The following is a 19,313-nucleotide window of genomic DNA, read 5'->3' on the forward strand; positions in this document are numbered from 1 at the left end:
GGAGCTAGCAAAGCTGTGTAAATAGTATACAGTCTAGATCAAAGGACAGAAAAGAAGAAGATAGATTTAGGGTCTTTTGGCCCTTGAGCTATTAATTGATAGTGGAGGAATATGAAATGAGGGTTACATGTTTGGGAGTTGTAGGCATGGATGTTAGGATTTGGGGAACACTTGCATCTATAATTAATATGAAACATTGATACTACTTAATAATATCGGGTAATTAATGTAGGAGCAAGAATACTTACAATTTCATGTGGAATAGATAGATAGAGAGGAGCATTTGGGAGGCGGCTTACTGGTTTGCAATTTATTGTTCCTTGGTATCATACTATAAATTTTGTTATTGGTATTATTAGGCGCTTGAACCTGATCAATCATGAAGCACATGCATAAAGTGAACTTGATCCTGTGGTCCCAACTATGGATGGGCAGTATATGGAAGATTTTACCAACTAGATCCTAATGTTCAATCCATGGTTCATCAGTGGATGGTTAGATGTGTAGGTGAAAAATGCTCCCATATCGAGAAAATTGTACTAACAACTAGATCCTATTGTTCAATACGTGGAACATCAATGGATGGTTTGATGTAGAAGTGAAAATGGTCAACATGCAAAGGAAAAAGTTCTCCAATCAAACGGTTATGTTTGTTTGACCCACAATTTTTGCTTGGACAAATACTAACCATCCAAGCAGTGGCCTACAAATGGAGGATTGAAAAGCATGGTACTTTAGAAGATTTGCCTATTGATTGGTGCTCTGATCATAGAAGACATGGCCCAAGATCCCAAAAAGTACATTTTCAAGCTGACAAGGTTTACTTGCCATATTATTAATTTTTGGTCGTGGAATTCAGACTGATTCTAATACTGTATTTACTTTTCTGATACCTTCTCTCAACCTATCCATAGAACCTCCTGCGTGATGCGTGCATATCCAAAGGCTGGATAAAGAAGAAATTCTTTCCAGTCGAAGTTGTCCAAAGCATCTGCATTGAGGAATCTATTCTCTATATTAGATGAAATGCGTCCTAATTTTCTATTGTGGATAACCCACATTCTGATTCCCCCTGATATATCCCCAAATACGATGAATGGTTCACATGATGTGCCATGCAAAAGCTGTGACACACCCACATGCCAAATCAATGCGCGGTTGTTGGAAACCTCGGCATGTCACCTCATGCATTGAGATGATTGAGGACGAGGGAGCAGATGCTATCCGTGGGTGAGCAATTTGCGGTGGATTGTGCACCGTGACATCATTCGAATAGTGAGGTCTGGTGATTCGAGATGCTCTGCCAGAAGTATCCAAGTATAAAACGACAGATCAAGAATTGATGCATGTGGGATGATCTGTGTGATTACGAGAGCAAAGTGATAAGGATGTGCACAATACTATCATTTTCTACAAAATGCAGATCTGGGGGGGCAAATTCCAACTTTAGTGTGGGTGAGTAGATCCGATTAAGGTGTCTTTGCATGTTCTTGATGTGGGTAAATTCTGGTGCTGCCCTTGTAATTCTTTATGGATGAACTCATTCTCTTGGTGTGTGCAGTATCCCACAAAGATAATTGGGTTAAATCTGCAATGGGTCTAGTTGTGGGCATGGCAATGACACGCAGGTGCTGCCGCTCATGTGATATATTACAGAACTAAATTACCCTTGAAATTTCACCAGTGAATGCAATCTTTATTTTAGTCATTGTAGGGTATGCATCTCAGCTATAGGTTGAATGATTACCTTGCATCACCATTATATTAGGATTAACTCCCTTCCCACCCATTTCCTCCCTTCATGGTCCCCATTTGCCTGCTTACTTATTTATCAAGGACACTCCATTTTCTAAAAAGAAAAATGCAGTGATGTGTCGGGTGCCTGTTGACATAGTGACTAACTAGGAGAGGAATGCTGATGTCCAGGTCTCTGTGTAGAAATCCTATGCTGTAACCTCTTCATGGTACACGTAGCAAACATGACTGTTGATCTGGCAGGACAAGGGCTATAGGTCAATCTCAGCAATTGGTCTATTCTGACGATCAGAGTAGTGGATGTACTACTCTGCTCATCCAGTTGCTGCAGAGAAGTCCTATGCAATAACCTTCTCACAGTACACTTGGCAAACGTCTCTGTTGATTGGGACTGTTGACATAGTGGGGAACCGTGTGGATGGGCCATAGGCCCAAAATTTCAGTAGTTGGACTACTCTGACCATCCAGTTATAAGTTTTGATGGTTCAATGTGGCCTGTTGCTCTAATGGTTCCTTTTGCTGGGAACTAATTGGATGGCTATCACTGTCAATCCCCTTGCTTTATGGGGATATGGCTGCCTATCCAACATGGTGCCCCATCAGAGTAACAGTCCAGATTATCAGACATACTTGCTATGCTCAGGGCCTATAACTTTTATGCAGCAACCTGCATATTAGTATTCCTCATTAGGCAGAAACCTTAATTCATCATTATTCTTGTTGATTAGCAGTACTTGTATGCTATTTATATGGTTCTAATGTATTTTGAGTTATTTAAGATCAGTTTATTATATCTTTTGCATCTGGGATCTTTACTGAAAATTTTTCAGGAGACTTCTGATTTTGCCAAATAATGACTTGACTTTTTAGAAGCACTGTAGAGTCTAGGCATTGTGGGCTCATGTGATGCGTGTGTATGACATCCAACTCATCTAACAGTTGCATCCCACCATGACGATCATGCTGAACCAAAAATCTGGCGGATCCAACCATCTGGTGGTCCACACCAAAAAAAAAAAGAGTACAAAACTCAAAAACCTCCATATTCACTTGTGGCCCCTGAGATGATTAGATTAGCCTGATTATTAGTTTATGCGGTCATCATGGTGGGATGCACTTGTTGGACGGGTTGGATGTCATAACATAAACCCACCACATGGGCCACACAATGCTCAACCCTACCGCCTTTTGAGAAAAATATAATAGAGTAGGGCATTTTAGTCTCTTCAGTCGCCAAAAAACACGCCTTTGTATTTCAATAAAGTGAAGGCATTGTTTGGTAAAATCAGAGTTCTTGAGGAATTCTGTGGTAAAAATTTATTCGCATTTATGAGCTTTTAATTTTTGCAATGGTTCATGCTTTTGATATCACTATATCTATAGGGACATGTTGGGTTTGCTAACATCCCCTTATCCAAGTTGTATGGCTTTCCAAGTACCTTTTTGGTAGGACCCACTGCTCCAACTCATTGATCCTCTCTTAGCCTGCCAATCACTTCATGGAATGATGTTATCAATTTTGAAAAATAGGGCCATGACAGAACTAGTGGGATGTGCCTTGATTCACTCAAGGAGTTACCTCGATGCATTATTGGCTTTTTGATAAGTTGTCCACACATGAGTAACGTTTTGTTAGTAACCGACAGATCATGTTACGAATCTTGAAAGTTTCTGCCATCAATCGTCTCTTGTGATTGGGTTCTATGATTGGATTCTTTCTTTAAATCAGGCCTTCGTGGCTGGACTTTGGTCGTCGATGTAACTTTTGCTGGTTTTCCAAAGGAGCTCGATGTACTCACGTCCTATACATTCAGCTGTATTCTTCCTTTAGTGCCGACTTCGGATGTGGTAGTGGGGGCTGTTCCCTGATGGGCAAAAGCTAAGAGGTTGAAATTGATTGGATACAGCTATCTCAACTTCTTATCTTTTGACGCTGACGACTCAGTGGTGTCTGTCCTGCACATTTGCCACATCTATCCACTTTGAGGTTTGAAAAGTCTGACAGTCTTGATTGTACGAAGCCGAGTCTAGGATCCCAGAATATCTAAGAAATAACAGCTGTTCACTCGGCCGAGTTATGATTACCTGCTGCTTTGACTCAACTAGTTATGGGAGAGCCAAGTCTCTCGACTCCAATCGAAGTCTTGAAAATCCATCCGGAATATTATGCTAATATAACAGTTATATATCTGTGTAGGGGAGAGAGTTGACCCTCGTCTACCCGAGTCTCATTCATCAGCGAGTTTCGTAGTTACTCAGCTCGAAATCTCATTGAGTTGAGTTGACTCGACTGAGTCTTGAGTCGAGTCACCAAGTTTTAGAATTGTGTGGCCTATCCAGAGCAGTACTTACTAGATGAACGGTCTGGATCACCAAGTGATGATGTAATGCACAAAGAGGCAAGCAGCCAATACAGAGCAATGCTAGCCAACCTCATTAATTGATAATATAGAAAAACATGGAATCTGTAAAAAGAGAAAAAGTGGGCTAGTGCTGTAAAGGCAGAAAGGAAAACTGGATCACTTTTCACACTTGCAGGAGACTTAGAAGTACCGAAATATGAAAAAAAAAAAAAACCCCAAACCCCATCTTATCGCCTCTTTATATTTCTATAACGGCATAAATTAAGAACTTTAAAACAGTCTCCATCCCCGACAAACAGAAAAAGGATTTAAAAACCCTAAATCAAAATACCAAGATCATATCATTGATGGAAACAAGAATCGGTGACATCATTATCCTTATCTTCTCAGCTCTTATTCATCTGTTCCTTTGTTAAAATTTGAAACACGGGTTTCCCGAATGGTGATTGAGGTGTCCTTAATTAGACTATTGGAGGTTTGCTCAAATATATTCCGACATATTGCAGTCGGGACTTCATCCTTTGAATCTGGATCTTATAATGATCCAAACTGCTTATACGATGCAGGTAGACAACAAATAAAACTTTTAAAATGGATTATTTCAACCATTTGAAATTTGGCTCTTTCACTTTGAAAATGGATGGTTGCCGTAACTTTTTGTAATCAAAATTTTGAAATATTCAATCTTATAGACTTTTCAGGCATCCCACATCCAAGGGATGCCTCATCACATAAACAGTTTGGGTCACTGAGAAAAAACCCAATTGCAATGAATAAAGTCCCAACTTATCATCTTGCAAGATGTATTAGAGCAAACCTCTTGACTAATTTTTCCCTTTTGAATTCCTCCACGTTTTGATGGTTTCCGTTGATTTAATCTGTAGAACACATTTTCGGTTCTGCTTTTGCAGGAATACCACGAATATTCACAGATGAAGAGAACGCGGAAGTTTCTCCTCTTGCATCCCAGTTTTCAAGCCATGAAGATCTATGTTTCAAGGAATACATCAGGACTTCAAGGATCAATATCAATATCAGACAAGTACATTGAAATGATTCTTTCCTGATTGCGGTTTACACCAGAACTTCCATCATCAATAATGAATTATCATTAGAAATTTAAAATTTTGAGTTTTGGACTCAACCATGTTAGAGAAACAATCAACGGGGCTTTATTTCTTCAATTTTCAGCTGAAAATTCAACTCAATTTCGGAAAAAAAAAAAAAAAAGAAAAAGAAAAAGAAGAAGAAAGAGAAAAAGCTTGCAATACTCAAATCATTCCTTGTAGCGGAGCTCTTGAATTTTTTTGGGGCAGTAGAATAATGACATGTTCTTGCATCTTGGGTTGCGTTTGGATGCACAAGTGAATTGGATTATGGAAATTCAGAAACTAATGGCAGAGTGAGGTGGTCCTCCTCAAATTGCAGTTACAGTCTTCCAAGTCAGACCTGAAAGGGGCGTAATCACAATTTGGAGCCCAGCTTGCCAATAGAAAGGAAATCACAATTTGGTCATTTCCTCTTTCTTAGACTAATAATTGCAATCCAATTCAATGGTGCATCCAAACGCGCCCTTATTGTTTCCCAATTTTTCTTTCTTGAAGAGAAGGAGGCTCTAACTCAGTGACTCAGTTGGAAACTCGGCCGAGTTGACTAAACTTGGGAGTTGGCAAACCAAGTCAATCCATTTGGAACGTGGCGAGTAGACCCGGGTCTTGACTCGGGCGGCGAATGGGCTAAGGTGGGGATTCTGAGCATTAAGACTACGGACGGAACCGTTGCCGGCAACCCTGGCACGTGATCTCCATGCAGGTGGGATCAATCCGCCGCACTGCCTTCTCCTTCAACCTCTCCGCCTTCTCCACCTCTTCCCGCGCCCGCTCCCACACATGCCTTGCACGTGCAAACTCCGACTCAGCCATTTCCATCTCCCTTCTTGTCAGCTCCCGGACTCGCTCTGCGTAAGCTTTCTCAACAGCGGCCAGTCGGATTTGCTCTGTGGCATGCCGCTTCAAGGCGTCAATGGTTTTTGACTCGTGGGCATCGACAGAACTGGGAGATGGTCGAGCCGGCCGGAGGCTGATCGACAGTTGTAACTCAAGCGAAGGTGGATCGGAAGGATTCATGGCAGTCCGGTTCTTACTGGAAGAATCCGAAGGTGGGCAGGAGAAACCTGGTGAGGGAGTAGGGAGTAACTGTAACTCTCTTTGATCATCTTCTTCCATTGTGAGTGATGGAAGAGAAGAGCTGAGAAAGGTGGTGAGAGAAGATGTGGGGGTGGCAGAATCAGTGCCCATATATACAAGTCCACCAGATGGTTTATTACCAAAATGCCCATGATCATGAGGAAAATGACTTGAGCATCTTGACTTCCATGAACTGACGAAAATGCCCATTTGATCCTTTTGTGTTCTCTTTTTAGAAAAATGATCCAGTCCTCCTAGAGCACTACAAGTTACAGTGCTCCTAGTTGCATAGAGACACTTGGACGGTCCTGATCAATCGATCTACAGTTTCCAGTCCACCGTGGCTAAAAAAAAAAACAACGATTAGATGACTCCAGCCATCCGATCAACTATTTGACGGTCACAACAATTTTTAAAAAAATGTGGCCAATCTTAGCCATCTATTTTCTGGAGTTCATTATGAACGGTTATGATTCTAAAGAAGAAACAAGGTCGACTAATGGAAGGATTGGATCATCCAATCAGTGTCATCTTATCACGGTAACCAACAATATGTTTGGTGGACCTATTGGACAATCTGGATCGTTGAGTGAACCGTCCTCACTTCGAAATGCAAAAAGGAGGACTATAACTTGTAAGTATGCTCCCAGAGCACTGGATCATTTCCGTTCCAAGTGGGATTTTCTCTTTTTCATTTTTACCTCAACGTTCGGCAAGCATGATAACATGTTTTTCAGAAGATATGAAACGAATTCACCTTTTCTTGGAGCGATTTTCGAGTAATGAAATTACAAAAATGCCCTTATTTATTTTTCTTTAAAAAAATGAAACTCAAGACCTGTGGGGCCCACGTGATATTTCTATAACATCTAATCCAGTAAACATATGCATCAGACCATGGTGACATCACTTACAAAATAACAGGTCAATCGGAATGTCAGATGGGCTATACTTGAATCGGGATATTTTGAATGGTTTACATTATTTTTAACGGATTAGTTCACCCTGCAATTGAATCTGCCATCTATTTTGTTTGGTGTGCATCCATTGGATGAGTTGGACGTGAGATACATACCAAGTGGGCCCATAACTTTCAATTTTGCACTTCAATATCAAGAGAAAGAAGAGTGTAGTAATGTAATTTAACTTTTTAAAAAAGCACTGCCTGCGTAATGATTTGGTGACAATTTCTTGGGGAGCTTGCAGTAAAATTTCCTTCTCTTTTTTAATTTTTTAATTTTATTTTCCTAAAATTTAGTGGAATAGTACATAGTGGGCCCACTTGCTTTATGTGTGACATCCAACCCGTTCAATAGGTACACCTAATCATCATGATTTGATAAGCTAAAAATTATGTGGATCCAACATCAAGTGGGCTGCACGTGAATCTATAGTTTTCTTGATAGTGTAAATTTTTTTTTAATATGGTTGTGGCCCACCAATGATTGGATCACCTTGTTCTTTTATTCATCTAATCATCATAATGAGGTATACCTGTTGGAAGGGTTGGATGTCATACAAACAACAGGTGGACCCTACAATCCTCAGCTCCACCGTTCTTTAAGAGAAAAGATGGATAAGGACATTTTAGTCATTTCAACCTATAAAGAACATGTTCTTGGTAAGACGATTATTTCTAAGAATTCCACCATAAAAATCTCTCTTTTGGGAGAAAGTACCGCGTGCTGGTCACTTCTTTTCTAATTCAATCCCGACAGTCTATCCTCATATTTGTGGCGCATATGTACGAATTGGGAAATCTGCATCGTTCATCTTTTAAGGCCCTGTTTGGGAGCGTGAATTTGGAATCCCCTGGATCCAGAACCCCCGGGATGTGAAATCCCCTGGATTTGCAATCCTTCCTTTGTTTGGCACTATGGAGTGTGAATCAACTTTAATTCAAAAATACCTACCCATGGTATATTCATGGGGTTTGAATTTAATTACTAAAGCAACTTTAATATCTCTAATTAGTGAGATATATCACTTTTGACATTATTGTTGTGATAAGCCCACTGAAATACATGCTTTGCTTGAAAATGATGAAATTCCAAGTCTTGGATGGACCATAAGCACAGGATCATGTTTGAATGACTAACCAAAGATTTTTAATCATTAATTAATATGGACAATGTTTGGACGATGTTGATTTATATAGACAATGTTTGGACAGTGTTGATCATCATTAGTGGACCATATGCCCAATAAAATGATAGTGTGCAGTGACACACATGTTACACCTGACAAACATGATACATAGTTTCAACACTTGAGGTCTTGGTATCGATCCCCAGCGAGGGTGGCTAACATGGAGTGTGTGTACTGACATGAGTGTGTACTAACAAACCAACTCAAAAAAAAAAAAAAAAAGTATTGAAATGATTTTAGGTGTAATCCAAACTCTCACAGTGGATTGCAAACCCCCTCAAAGAGAAATCCACCCTAGGGTCTATCTTCTTCAATTGGCTGATTGGAAGAAATTTTCCACTGACTGTGGACGGTTGGATTTCTTCGAAACTGTCCTTTGGTGATCAAAGATCTTCCATCAGCTGTTAATATCGTCTGCCATATGGAATTTTTGGGTACCCCCATCCACAATACGGCGATCAGATGAAGGGTTCGGATCTAGTGCACGTGCCAAGAATTTGGGAATCAAGAGCTTCATGTGGGCCCATGGTTTGGGATCAAGACCGTTGGGTCTCATGTATCCCACCATGGCTGGCTGATGTACCAAAAATCTTCCAGTTTGGAAGATCCCTCCGGTCCTGCGTCTGGTAGATGGCCCATCTCTAAACAGTACACCTGCCAGGGTGATGTGTCAATCCTGACCGACCAACTAGTGGGCCATAGCGTAGACGGCCCATATTTCTCTGAAACCAAACATTTCAGAGTGTTGAAACTCTTGCGAGTCTGCCGCTGAGCCATGAATAGAGACCTAAACATGTAAGGCAAGCCCAGCACTTGATGTTGACTATCATCCATGGCCGTTGATTTGATGTCCATTGATCAGCTATCTAGGATCATCCGATCTTTACTAATCTTTAAAAAATTTCCATCCATATTAGCACCCACCACATGGACGGTCCTGATCAACATATGATTCTGCCACGTAAACGGTCGAGAGATAGATATACCGTATTCCCGCTCCTGCGGCACCACCTTATCATCGTCAGTAATTTCGGTCATCGGGAAGGGCATTTCTGTCAATAGGGTGTTTGAACTCCCGTTTTGGCGGAAGGGACGAGGAGAACGGATCGCGTTATTGGGAAGGTTCGTTTCATGAAAAATATTTTTATACGCTGGTAGAGAGTGTTGGACGGTACGCAGGCAGTTAGATATTACTCAGAAATTTCTTACGTGGCATATAAATAGTTTAAACTAAACTGTCCAAATTATGGGAACCAGTTTGGATGTGTTGTGAACAAAAAATTACACTTAATCGATAATCAGAATATTGGATTTATGGACATTTATTGGACGGTTAGAAATGAAAAATATCAAACGGACCTATTTCAAAAAACATGTGTTCACGAATCAAAGGTTAGGATTGTACAGCCTATCTGATTTTTATACTGTATATAAAGGACGTGGGGTTTCACAATTTAGCAGGTTTATTTGGGTTAACATATGCCATGTGTATCATTTCTGAGTGCCTGCGTATCAAGCATCGTACGCATCCCGAGTATCGAAACTGCCCATGTTTTGTATTGGGAGAGTGGGTGGGTAATTATTACATTCGCACGTGCGTCGGGCAACTGGGGCAGGTACTTTTAGAGGCGATGTGCTTTATGGTAGGCCTATGTTGTCGGTCCATTGTACAAAAGAGGAGCGCTTTTATCCGGGCAGCCACAGAAGGCGGGCAGGATTAACACGTGTGAGAGATCTCGACCTTGTATTCTAATATTCAAACTAAGAATTATGCATAAGAGGGATGTATGGCCATACATCTCATCATGAGCATGCAATGTTTTTAGTATGCCCGCAGGGTGCATGCATGTCGATTTGGACGGTACACATCATTGGCCTAGCTGTAGAATGGGTATGGCCCGATAATCGTGCTGATTGGACGGTCCTAATTGTTTGGGCTTTGGCTGTTGAAAATCGAGCCTTTGATACCATCTTTTAATGGCCAAATATTGGACGGCAAGGATTACCTGATCAGCGTAGTTTCTGAGCCATGTCTTATCCATGGTGGGCCAAGATATCTTAGAGCCTTTATATGGCCCACCTGTTCATCCAATGGGCCAAGATATCTTAGAGCCTTTTATTTAATTTAACATTTGAGTACTGGTTACAAATGAGGAGCCTTCGGGCTACCTTACATCAATGGTTAGGATTATGCCATGTGGCAATCATTTCTAAAATACTCTAAAAAATATCTACCAAGGCTATCTTTATAAGGAAACTCAATTAGACGCGCCCCAACCTCTAAGATAGTGTGGCCTTTATTGTGGGGCTAACCTTGATGTATTTATGTTATATCTACACCGTTCAACCATTGTTCCATGGAGGTCCAATTCTCAGCTAGTCATACCATTATTTAGCCATGAAAGATTTGGATCAATTAATATTTATTTATTTTTACCCTTTAGATAGGCTTATATAACCTATCAACAAATTGGATAATGAAAAAAATATGACTAGGCTATAAAATGATTTGGCAAAAAAGATGAATAACATAAATATACTAAATATATACAAAGGTGCTCCGAATAAGAGCCATACTGTTTTGAGAAAGATATAACTGATGTTTTGAAAATCTCGCAATATTTTTATGAGAAATAAACAATTAAGTCATTATCAATTATCAGGAGACTTTCAAAATATTGAAAATTTTGAAAATTTCATAAGTTTCTCATTAAATTGTCTTGATATTAATGAAAGTTTTATTTTTTATTTTTAAAAAGTATTAAGACTTTTTCAATAATATTACCAAAAAAATCTCAAAATTATAAAATCTTTGAAAATCCAAAAATGAGATTTGTAGATATGTTCTTCGTAGTTCTTTGTAAAACTACAAAGAACAAGGTAAAATGATTGGATCACGCGTAGCCAAGCACATTGGTATGTGTGCATGTGACACTTGTTAGATATAAGTTGCATTTCAATGATGAGAGCAGTCTATGAGATGGGACTCATGAGAGATAAAAATAATCCAAAAGAATAAAAGCACTTTGATAGGGCTTTTTAATCATTTAAATCTTTTTTTTTTTTTTACTGACAAATGGTCTCCTAAGGCTAGGGCCAAAGCTTTGGTCTTGTTTGGACATGCGGATTGGAAGGGATTGGATTGTATTGGAAGGGATTGGAAGGTAAAATCCTGAGATTAGTCGGGCGTGCCAAACAAACTCGTTGAACTTATGCGGATATAGCAATCCTATTGAATTGCTAGCAGTCCACTGACACCACCATCAATACCTTGAAATCTACCCAATCCCTCCTAATAACGTCTATTTTACCTTGGACGTGTTTGGTTGGACAGATTGGAAGGGATTGGCCGGGCATAATCCCGGGATTGGCCAGGCATGCCAAATGGACTCGGTGGTAAATTTCCTAAATATAGTAATCCACTGGCGCAGCCATCGTTACCTTGAAATGGCTGCCATCCACCCTAATGCAATCCAATCCCATGGAATCCACTCGTCAAAACATGCCGTCATGCTAGTTTGGTCACTTAAATATTTTTACGAGCATGTAGAAGGCTTCCCATGAAAGATTAAAAAATCACATGATGATCATGATCATGATCATGACCATCAGCACCAACGGCACAAATTACTTCAGATTGGGTGATCCTAACCATCCAATCGGTAGCCCACCCATGGCTGAAGGAAATTTCCACATTTGATTAGTGTCCCTTGGACTTGGTAAAAATCCATAGGATTAGCTTTATTTGCGGATTTATGGACTCGGGTGTTCAAGCAAAGCTTGTGATGTAGAGCAGATCACGGACACTTTCTTGTCCAAGATGGATCAGAGAAGGCCCGATCGGAGTGTGTCAGCAGTGGAGCTTTTCTCCTACCAAAACTATTCATCATGCCATAAAGGCACTGCTGTTCACTTCCCAAGTATAGGGTTGTGATGTAGTAATAAACTCGGTAAGACCGAGGTCGAATCCCAAGAGACTGAAACCTGTACGTAATCTGAAAGTCACTAGAACTAGAACTAGATTAAAATGAAATCTAAATCGAATGATTTTGAAGAATAATAGTGAAATACTGATCTAAAATTTAAGAAATTCAGAGGAAGGAAACTAGAGATTCAAAGGATCCACTTGTAGAGATCAGGGAGAAACTCAACTGGACTTAGAGTCCATCTTCATCCAGTTGAAGGGTGTAACCATGAAAATTAGACTGAACTTCCGTTGATATAGTTTTTAAAAAGATGAAAGTTATATGAATTAGAATGGATTATATCACCAAACCATGCCAAGAAGACAAAGTCAACAACAGAATTAAACTAATTACCAACCAAACAACATGATATGAAGGTTAGAAAGGGTATTGACATCCAACCATACCCAGGAGACGATGGTGAACAACATGGCTTCCTAACGTCATAATCAAAATAAGAAAAAAGAAATACTTAAAGCCATCGCAGATCCATTGTAATTTCAATTATAACAGACCATTAAAAACTAAAAATATTCCCATAATAAAATTAAATTAAAATCCATTCAATCTAAACAAAAGGCACACGCATAAATTCTCTCATCACGCTACAAGTTTCACCTTTTAGCCCTAGCTAAGAGGTTCAGCCCAACATAAATGGGCTCGATTCCTTAAACAAAACAAAATAAAAAGAAAAAGAAAGGAAAAAAACAACTCTACTATCTATCTATCTCTCTGCTCCACGTCCAAGCTGTGTATCTCATTTCCTTTCTTCCTCTCTTTCTTTTATAGGAATAGGAGAGTCAGTGCTGGGCTGTGGAAACGTGCGTAAGGGGCTGAAGTCGGTGGAGAACCTCCTTTACGCAGCTGGGGTCGGTGGGAGCTACGTAAGGGCGTGCGAACAACAGAATCTGCGTAACTCAAATTACGCTGATGTATTGGTGGGGCCCACTTCAGCTAACATTTGGAAAATCCATGCCGTCCACCTTGTTCTCCTCGAAATTTCGGTCGGAAGGTGTATTTTTGGCTTTCTGTTGATGAGGCACACAGAACTTTTTACTTCACCGTCGGTTGTCTTGTTTGGACGGTTTAAAACCAATCTTCATTAACTTCTGCCATTCTATCACCTGGGATTGGGTGAGAGGGAGCTTGGGCTTCTGATAGACGGTCTGGATGAGACTGAGGATGCATGATGGTGGTCCACAACATTCCTCCGCAAGTCCCTGTGCGAAACAGAGCCACGTTAGCCTTTTCGTTTTTTTTTTTTGGTCGTTAATGTCGTGATCGACGTAATCGCAGGGATCCAGTCCGTCCCTTAGAATACTCGTGAAAAACTATTTGGAAATGGTTTGTTGGGCTTGGATTAGGTGTTGTCCACCGTTTTGTCCATTTCATTGTCAATCTTTCATTCGACTGAAACGTTCACACGATCTCTTGCATGGTGGGAAAAAGACACCATGGATATAGTCGTGGATACCCCTTAGGGCAAGTGGACGGTTCAGATCGGTGATTTGAATGATTAGTAGGCCCCACTGAGAGAGACCGGCGGATGCTGGTGCGTCCGCTGTTGCTGGTGCAGAAAGAGTCGAGTAAGCCGACTTTGAATGAGATTCTCGGTCCGGTGCGGCTCGCATGTGGACGTGCTGTGTACACGCATGTCAGACGTGGGGTTCACTGTAATGCGTGTGATCAATCCACTCCGCTCATTCCTTTCCTTTTGTAGATTAAGTGGTTGAGACCAAAACTGAAGAATATGCATATATCAGGTGGGCCCCATATCACTGTTTTAGTGGCTGATCTGTCAGTTGGGCCACTTCAATAGAGATTCAAGAGCTAAAATTCGACGTATACGGTTAATTTATGGTCCTCAGGCCATGCATGAAGTTTCGGGTTGAACGGATGGTGGAAATCTTGTGATCTTGCATTCTAGACAATTTTTAGGCCACTTGAGCTTCAGTTTATCGGTTTTCTCGAATCTCTGGCGTGCAAATCCGTCGATCTTGGTCTCCTGGGGTCCGTCCCATGCTTTGGTGAATTCTAAGCATTAAATCTTAACTTTTAGTATCTTATTTTATTCCAAGCTCTTAAATACACCCTGCATTACAAACACAATTAAATCGGGCCGTTAAATAGTACCATATTCGTAAATCCAGGCAATAACTGGGGTCTGATATGCAATATTTGACTCTCAACAACTGCCCTAATTGAGGGCTAGTTAGTTAACTATACAAGTAACTAGACTGTGTGGCTCTGTGAGCCTTGCTATGCTGTATGTGTTATATCAATATTGTCCAGCCATTTTGATAAATCATTTTAAAGCATGTGCCCTCACTATTATGTATGTGTTATATCAATATTGTCCATCCATTTTGCTAAGTCATTTTTAAGGCATGCACCCTCACTATTATGTATGTGTTATATCAATATTGTCCATCCATTTTGCTAAATAATTTTAGGGCATGCGCCCAAAAATGAGGTAGATCCAACGTTCAAGTAGACCACACCATAAGAAATAATGAAGATTTCCCGAGGCCATAGAAGTTTTGGATCAAGCTGATATTCATCCAGGTTTTTATGACCTTATGAATAGGATTGGATGGAAAATAAACATCATCGTAGGCCATAGGAAAGCCCCAGTGGTGGGCCTCATTGTCCCACTACTTCCCATGGTGTGGTCCACTTTAGCTTTGGATCTACTTCATTTTTTAGCTTATGCCCTAAAGTGATATGGAAAACGAATGGAGGGTGCAGATATAACATGTGCGTCATGGTGGGGTCCATAGAACTTTGCCATGTCAATACAATATCCATCGGCCTTGGAATCGTGGTATTAGCTTGGACGAACATCAAGCTAAGCACTGGTAAGTCAATCTTGTATGTCCATTAGGTGGCCTTAAAAAGATTGATTAAAGTAAATAAATGTCAATTGCTTACCCTCATCAGCTAAATCCATGGTTAGATAAGTGTGATTTTAACTATCCTATATCCATCACTGCCACCGCAGTGGATAGTTAAAAATAGATGTCCATACAACTAGCAACGTTCACATACAGATATGCTAATGTGAACCATCTATCCTCGTGCAATTACATGGAACGTAATTGATGAAAGGGATTTTTATTTTTATTTATGGACACCTGTCTTTTTCTCTATGGACCAAAAACCTACTTATCTAAAATTATTTACCAAATCCTGCTTAATTTATATAAGTACCAGAGCTGCCTCCGCTGACAGATAGTTAGCAGATTTAATTGTTAACTGCGAAGAGTCTGTTTTACCTTTACTTGGTGACGTCTATAACTGTTACCCTTTCGAGAGATGCATTATACCGTTATGCATTACACCGCTGTGACTCAACAAGTAAAAAATCAGGTTGTTACAAACATCATGTGTGCAATACCACATAAACAATATACATGCCACCCAAAAATCTCCAAATTCATGTATGGCCCACCTGATGATTACATAGACCTAATTATTGGTTTGTGTGGTCATCATGGTAACATAGCATCATATCATGTGGACTCTAAAATGTTCAAGGGTTCTTGGGTTGTGCATATTGATTTTTATCGTCTGGCCCACCTGATGTTTGGATCAGCTTGATTTTTGTTTTCTACTGTCATGGGTTTCAGATGCATATGTATGCCATAGTTATGAAGTCTCAACTTGACACTTTTTCCTTTTTTCTTGATCTTTTTGAATGGTCTAATTTTAAGACATTTAGTCCAGGTATTGAAGATATATGTGCTGTATAACCAAACGCAACCTCAATATAATCAAATATCAAGGAATTTTAATTAGTGGATATGTGCTTGTTAATTAGGTCTCCTAGGGTGCGTTTGGCTGCACCGATTATCCTGAATCACTTGGTCTAATTTGGTGCAAAATATTATGATTTAAAAAAAAAATAAAAATTGGTGCAATCAAGCATGTAATTAATAAAATCAGATCTCACCAATTAAGATACAAAATATTATGAAATTTCTCAATATTTGGTGTAAACAAACATGCCCTTAATTAAAATCTTTATGCTCGTAAGAGACAAAAAATATTATGAAAAATTTCAATAGTTAATGTAACCAAAATTGACAAAAAAATAAAATCTTTCTAATAAGAAAGAAAAATCAATATTTGATGTAACCAAAATTTACAAAATAAATTAATCTTTTCAGAAGAGAAAAACAATTTATCATTTTTCTTTTTTGTTGAGAGTGAGATTTGAACCCACGCCCTTTCAAACCAGAACCTTAATTTGGCGCATTAGGCCAACTCGACCGTCTCAACTTTCATATAAATCTCTCGCATGTGCAAAATATATTTACTTCTAAATACTTGATTTTCCTTGAAATCTTTAACAATCTGTAAATAAGAGAAGGGAAATTTTGTGAATATCAAATCTTTAATAGAAAAACTGAACAAGTGCATCATGTATATGGAAGCAAAGAGGTCTACATGTTGGGTGGTTAAGACTCAACGAGTGTTCCACTCATCCTCAGCTTCTTTATCTATTTTATTACCACTCTTTTCAACATTTCTAAATGTATCCTTCTATTTTAATATTATGTTGTTGAATGAATAATTTGTAAAACGTATCTAAATTTATATAAACATATTTTAAATAAAATTTAAATAATAAATATGTATTATAATTTACCACTTTTCAATTTCCTCTAATATCTTAGTTGACTCTCAAAATGTTCTTATCAACATATTCCCTACAACACAAAATATAAATATAATTCAGCCATTTAAATGCTTTTAGGTAAATCTAATATCACTAAGATGCATTTGGCTACACTAAATATCATGATATTTCATGAATAATCAATTTAATTTTATATAAAATCTCATAATATTTAGTGCAACCAAACATACTCTTTTTTAAAATTACTAAGCATAAAGAAAAAGCAATATTTTAGTAGTATACAAAAAATGTAATGAAAAAAAATCGAAACAGAGTAGAAATTAAAAGGATAGTAACTGCCTTATCTATTCTTTCAACTATATTTATTTAACACTTAATTCACATTTAAGTGGTTTGGAAGGTTTGTATGCAAGAATAGTTCAAAATACCTTCTGTTGGCTCATTTATAGGGCTCATGAGTACTCTAGAGATAAAATCAGTACAGGGAGACTAATTGAATGATGACACGCATCTCTCGTTGAAATGTTAAAATTGCTTTTTATATATTAGTAAAAGTGGGTTTTTTTTTTTAAAGTACAGGTAGATAGACAAAAGTAAAGATAAATAAAAATAAGTAAATATGGTTATTATAAATTATTGAAAATAAATACTACCCACCTGCTAATTTAATAACACATTTAGATTGTAGGTGTTTCAATGTACTTCAAACCAAACTAGGACATATTTGGGGTGGGTGAGATCATGGGTAGGGCTCCATGGCTCATATGTAAATAGACTCTGTTTTGAGATCATGAAATCGAGTGCCCATGCTGTGTAGATGTGTGAGAAAATAAATAAATAAATAAATAAATCAGGGCACCATCCATAGAACATTTCTTTTATGAAAGAAGGGAGCCACATTGTGTGTGTGTGTGTGTGTGTGTGTGTGTGTGTGTATATCCACACTGTCCATCCATTTTGGGATCTCATTTTAGGCTGCAAGTCCAAAATTGAGGAAGATCCGAGGGTCAAGTGGATCACACCATAGGAAGGAATGGTGATAATGACACCTAATGTTGAAACCTTCCTGCTGCTCACCGTGATGGTTAATTTCCATCCAACCTGTTCATGAGGTCATATACACGTGTATGAAGGGAAATAACAAATAACAGCTTGATCCAAAACTTGTGTGGCTCCTAAAAAAAGTTTTCAGCCGTAAGTGTTTAATCCCCACTATGTGGTCCACTTGAGCTTTGGAATTGCCTCAATTATTAGCCTGTACCCTAAAATGATATTGCAAAATGAATGGATGGTGTGGATAAAATCCATACATTATGGTGGACTCTCGAGCCCCTATCCATTCCTAACCACGAACCAGGAGTGTAGTACCTAACCTGCATCATTAGACTTGAGGCATTGTGGGGCCCACATGGTGTGTGTGAATATGACATCCAACCTCTCCAGCAGATGCATTGCACCATCACGACAAAACAAATAAAAAATCAGGCCGATCCAAACATCAGGTGGGCACTAATATGGAATATACACACACCACCCAAAAACCTCCAAATTCATGTGCAGCCCACCTGATGATTATATAGGCTTGATTATTTGTATAGTCATCACCATGGGGTGTACCTGTTGGACGGGTTGAATGTCATAAACATACCACGTACTACTAGGTGAGTTTTAAAATATTCAAGGTTCTTGAGTTGTGTATATTGTTTTTAATCGTCTGGCCCACCTGATGTTTGGATCTGCTTGATTTTTGGTTCCTACAATTATCATTTTTAGATGCAGATGTTGAACGGGCTGGATGCCATACACATTGGGCTCTCTCTACAAGGCTCGGCTCACCACTTTTTTAGAATGGGCGGTCCAGGAATTTAAAGACATGTAGTCATGTGGATATGGTAATATGTGGTACAGCCAAAGGTACCGTCAATAGCATCAAATATCATCTATTAGAAAATAAAGTTATTGAAGAAAAAAGAATAAAGAAATAAGTAGGCGATTTCTAAATTCTTGTAGACTTGTGAAGTGAGCTGGGACGGATGTTCTTGTGAATTAGGGCTCCTGGGCCATTATTTAGGGTGCGTTTGGCTACACCAATTATCATGAAACTTCATGATTAATCAGTCTGAAATATATTGATATTTGTTGCAATCAAGTGTATCTTTAATAAAATCAAAACTTACAGATTAAGATGCAAAATATTATGATATTTCTGGATATTTTGTGCAACCAAAAACAATAAAATAAAAATTAAAAATAA

At 38.9% G+C, this 19,313-nt stretch overlaps 2 protein-coding genes across 5 annotated transcripts in view; one reads left to right on the forward strand and one right to left on the reverse strand.

Annotated features, from left to right (window-relative positions):
* LOC131246783 (alpha-ketoglutarate-dependent dioxygenase alkB) overlaps nt 1-5,302 on the forward strand; it is a 29,936-nt gene extending 24,634 nt beyond the window's left edge. For 3 of the 4 annotated variants that reach the window (XM_058247193.1, XM_058247191.1, XM_058247190.1), the window contains one exon: nt 5,030-5,302. In XM_058247193.1, the coding sequence (XP_058103176.1) occupies nt 5,030-5,169 (140 nt within the window). In that variant the 3' untranslated portion in view covers nt 5,170-5,302. Of the gene's footprint in view, nt 1-232; nt 289-5,029 lie in introns of those variants that run through there. The other variant, XM_058247192.1, reaches the window with a different exon arrangement.
* Nucleotides 5,303-5,466: 164 nt separating this feature from the next.
* LOC131246784 (protein indeterminate-domain 16) lies at nt 5,467-6,371 on the reverse strand. Its single transcript, XM_058247194.1, has one exon. The coding sequence runs from the start codon at nt 6,341-6,343 to the stop codon at nt 5,882-5,884; it is 462 nt and encodes a 153-aa protein (XP_058103177.1). The 5' UTR covers nt 6,344-6,371; the 3' UTR covers nt 5,467-5,881.
* Between the last annotated feature and the right edge of the window lie 12,942 nt (nt 6,372-19,313).

This window comes from Magnolia sinica, chromosome 5 (genome assembly GCF_029962835.1).
Source record: "Magnolia sinica isolate HGM2019 chromosome 5, MsV1, whole genome shotgun sequence".
NCBI lineage: Eukaryota > Viridiplantae > Streptophyta > Magnoliopsida > Magnoliales > Magnoliaceae > Magnolia > Magnolia sinica.

What these genes read in the sequence shown, in the direction of transcription:
- LOC131246784 (XM_058247194.1), bottom strand. Translation starts at nt 6,343, where the DNA reads ATGGAAGAAGATGATCAAAGAGAGTTACAGTTACTCCCTACTCCCTCA.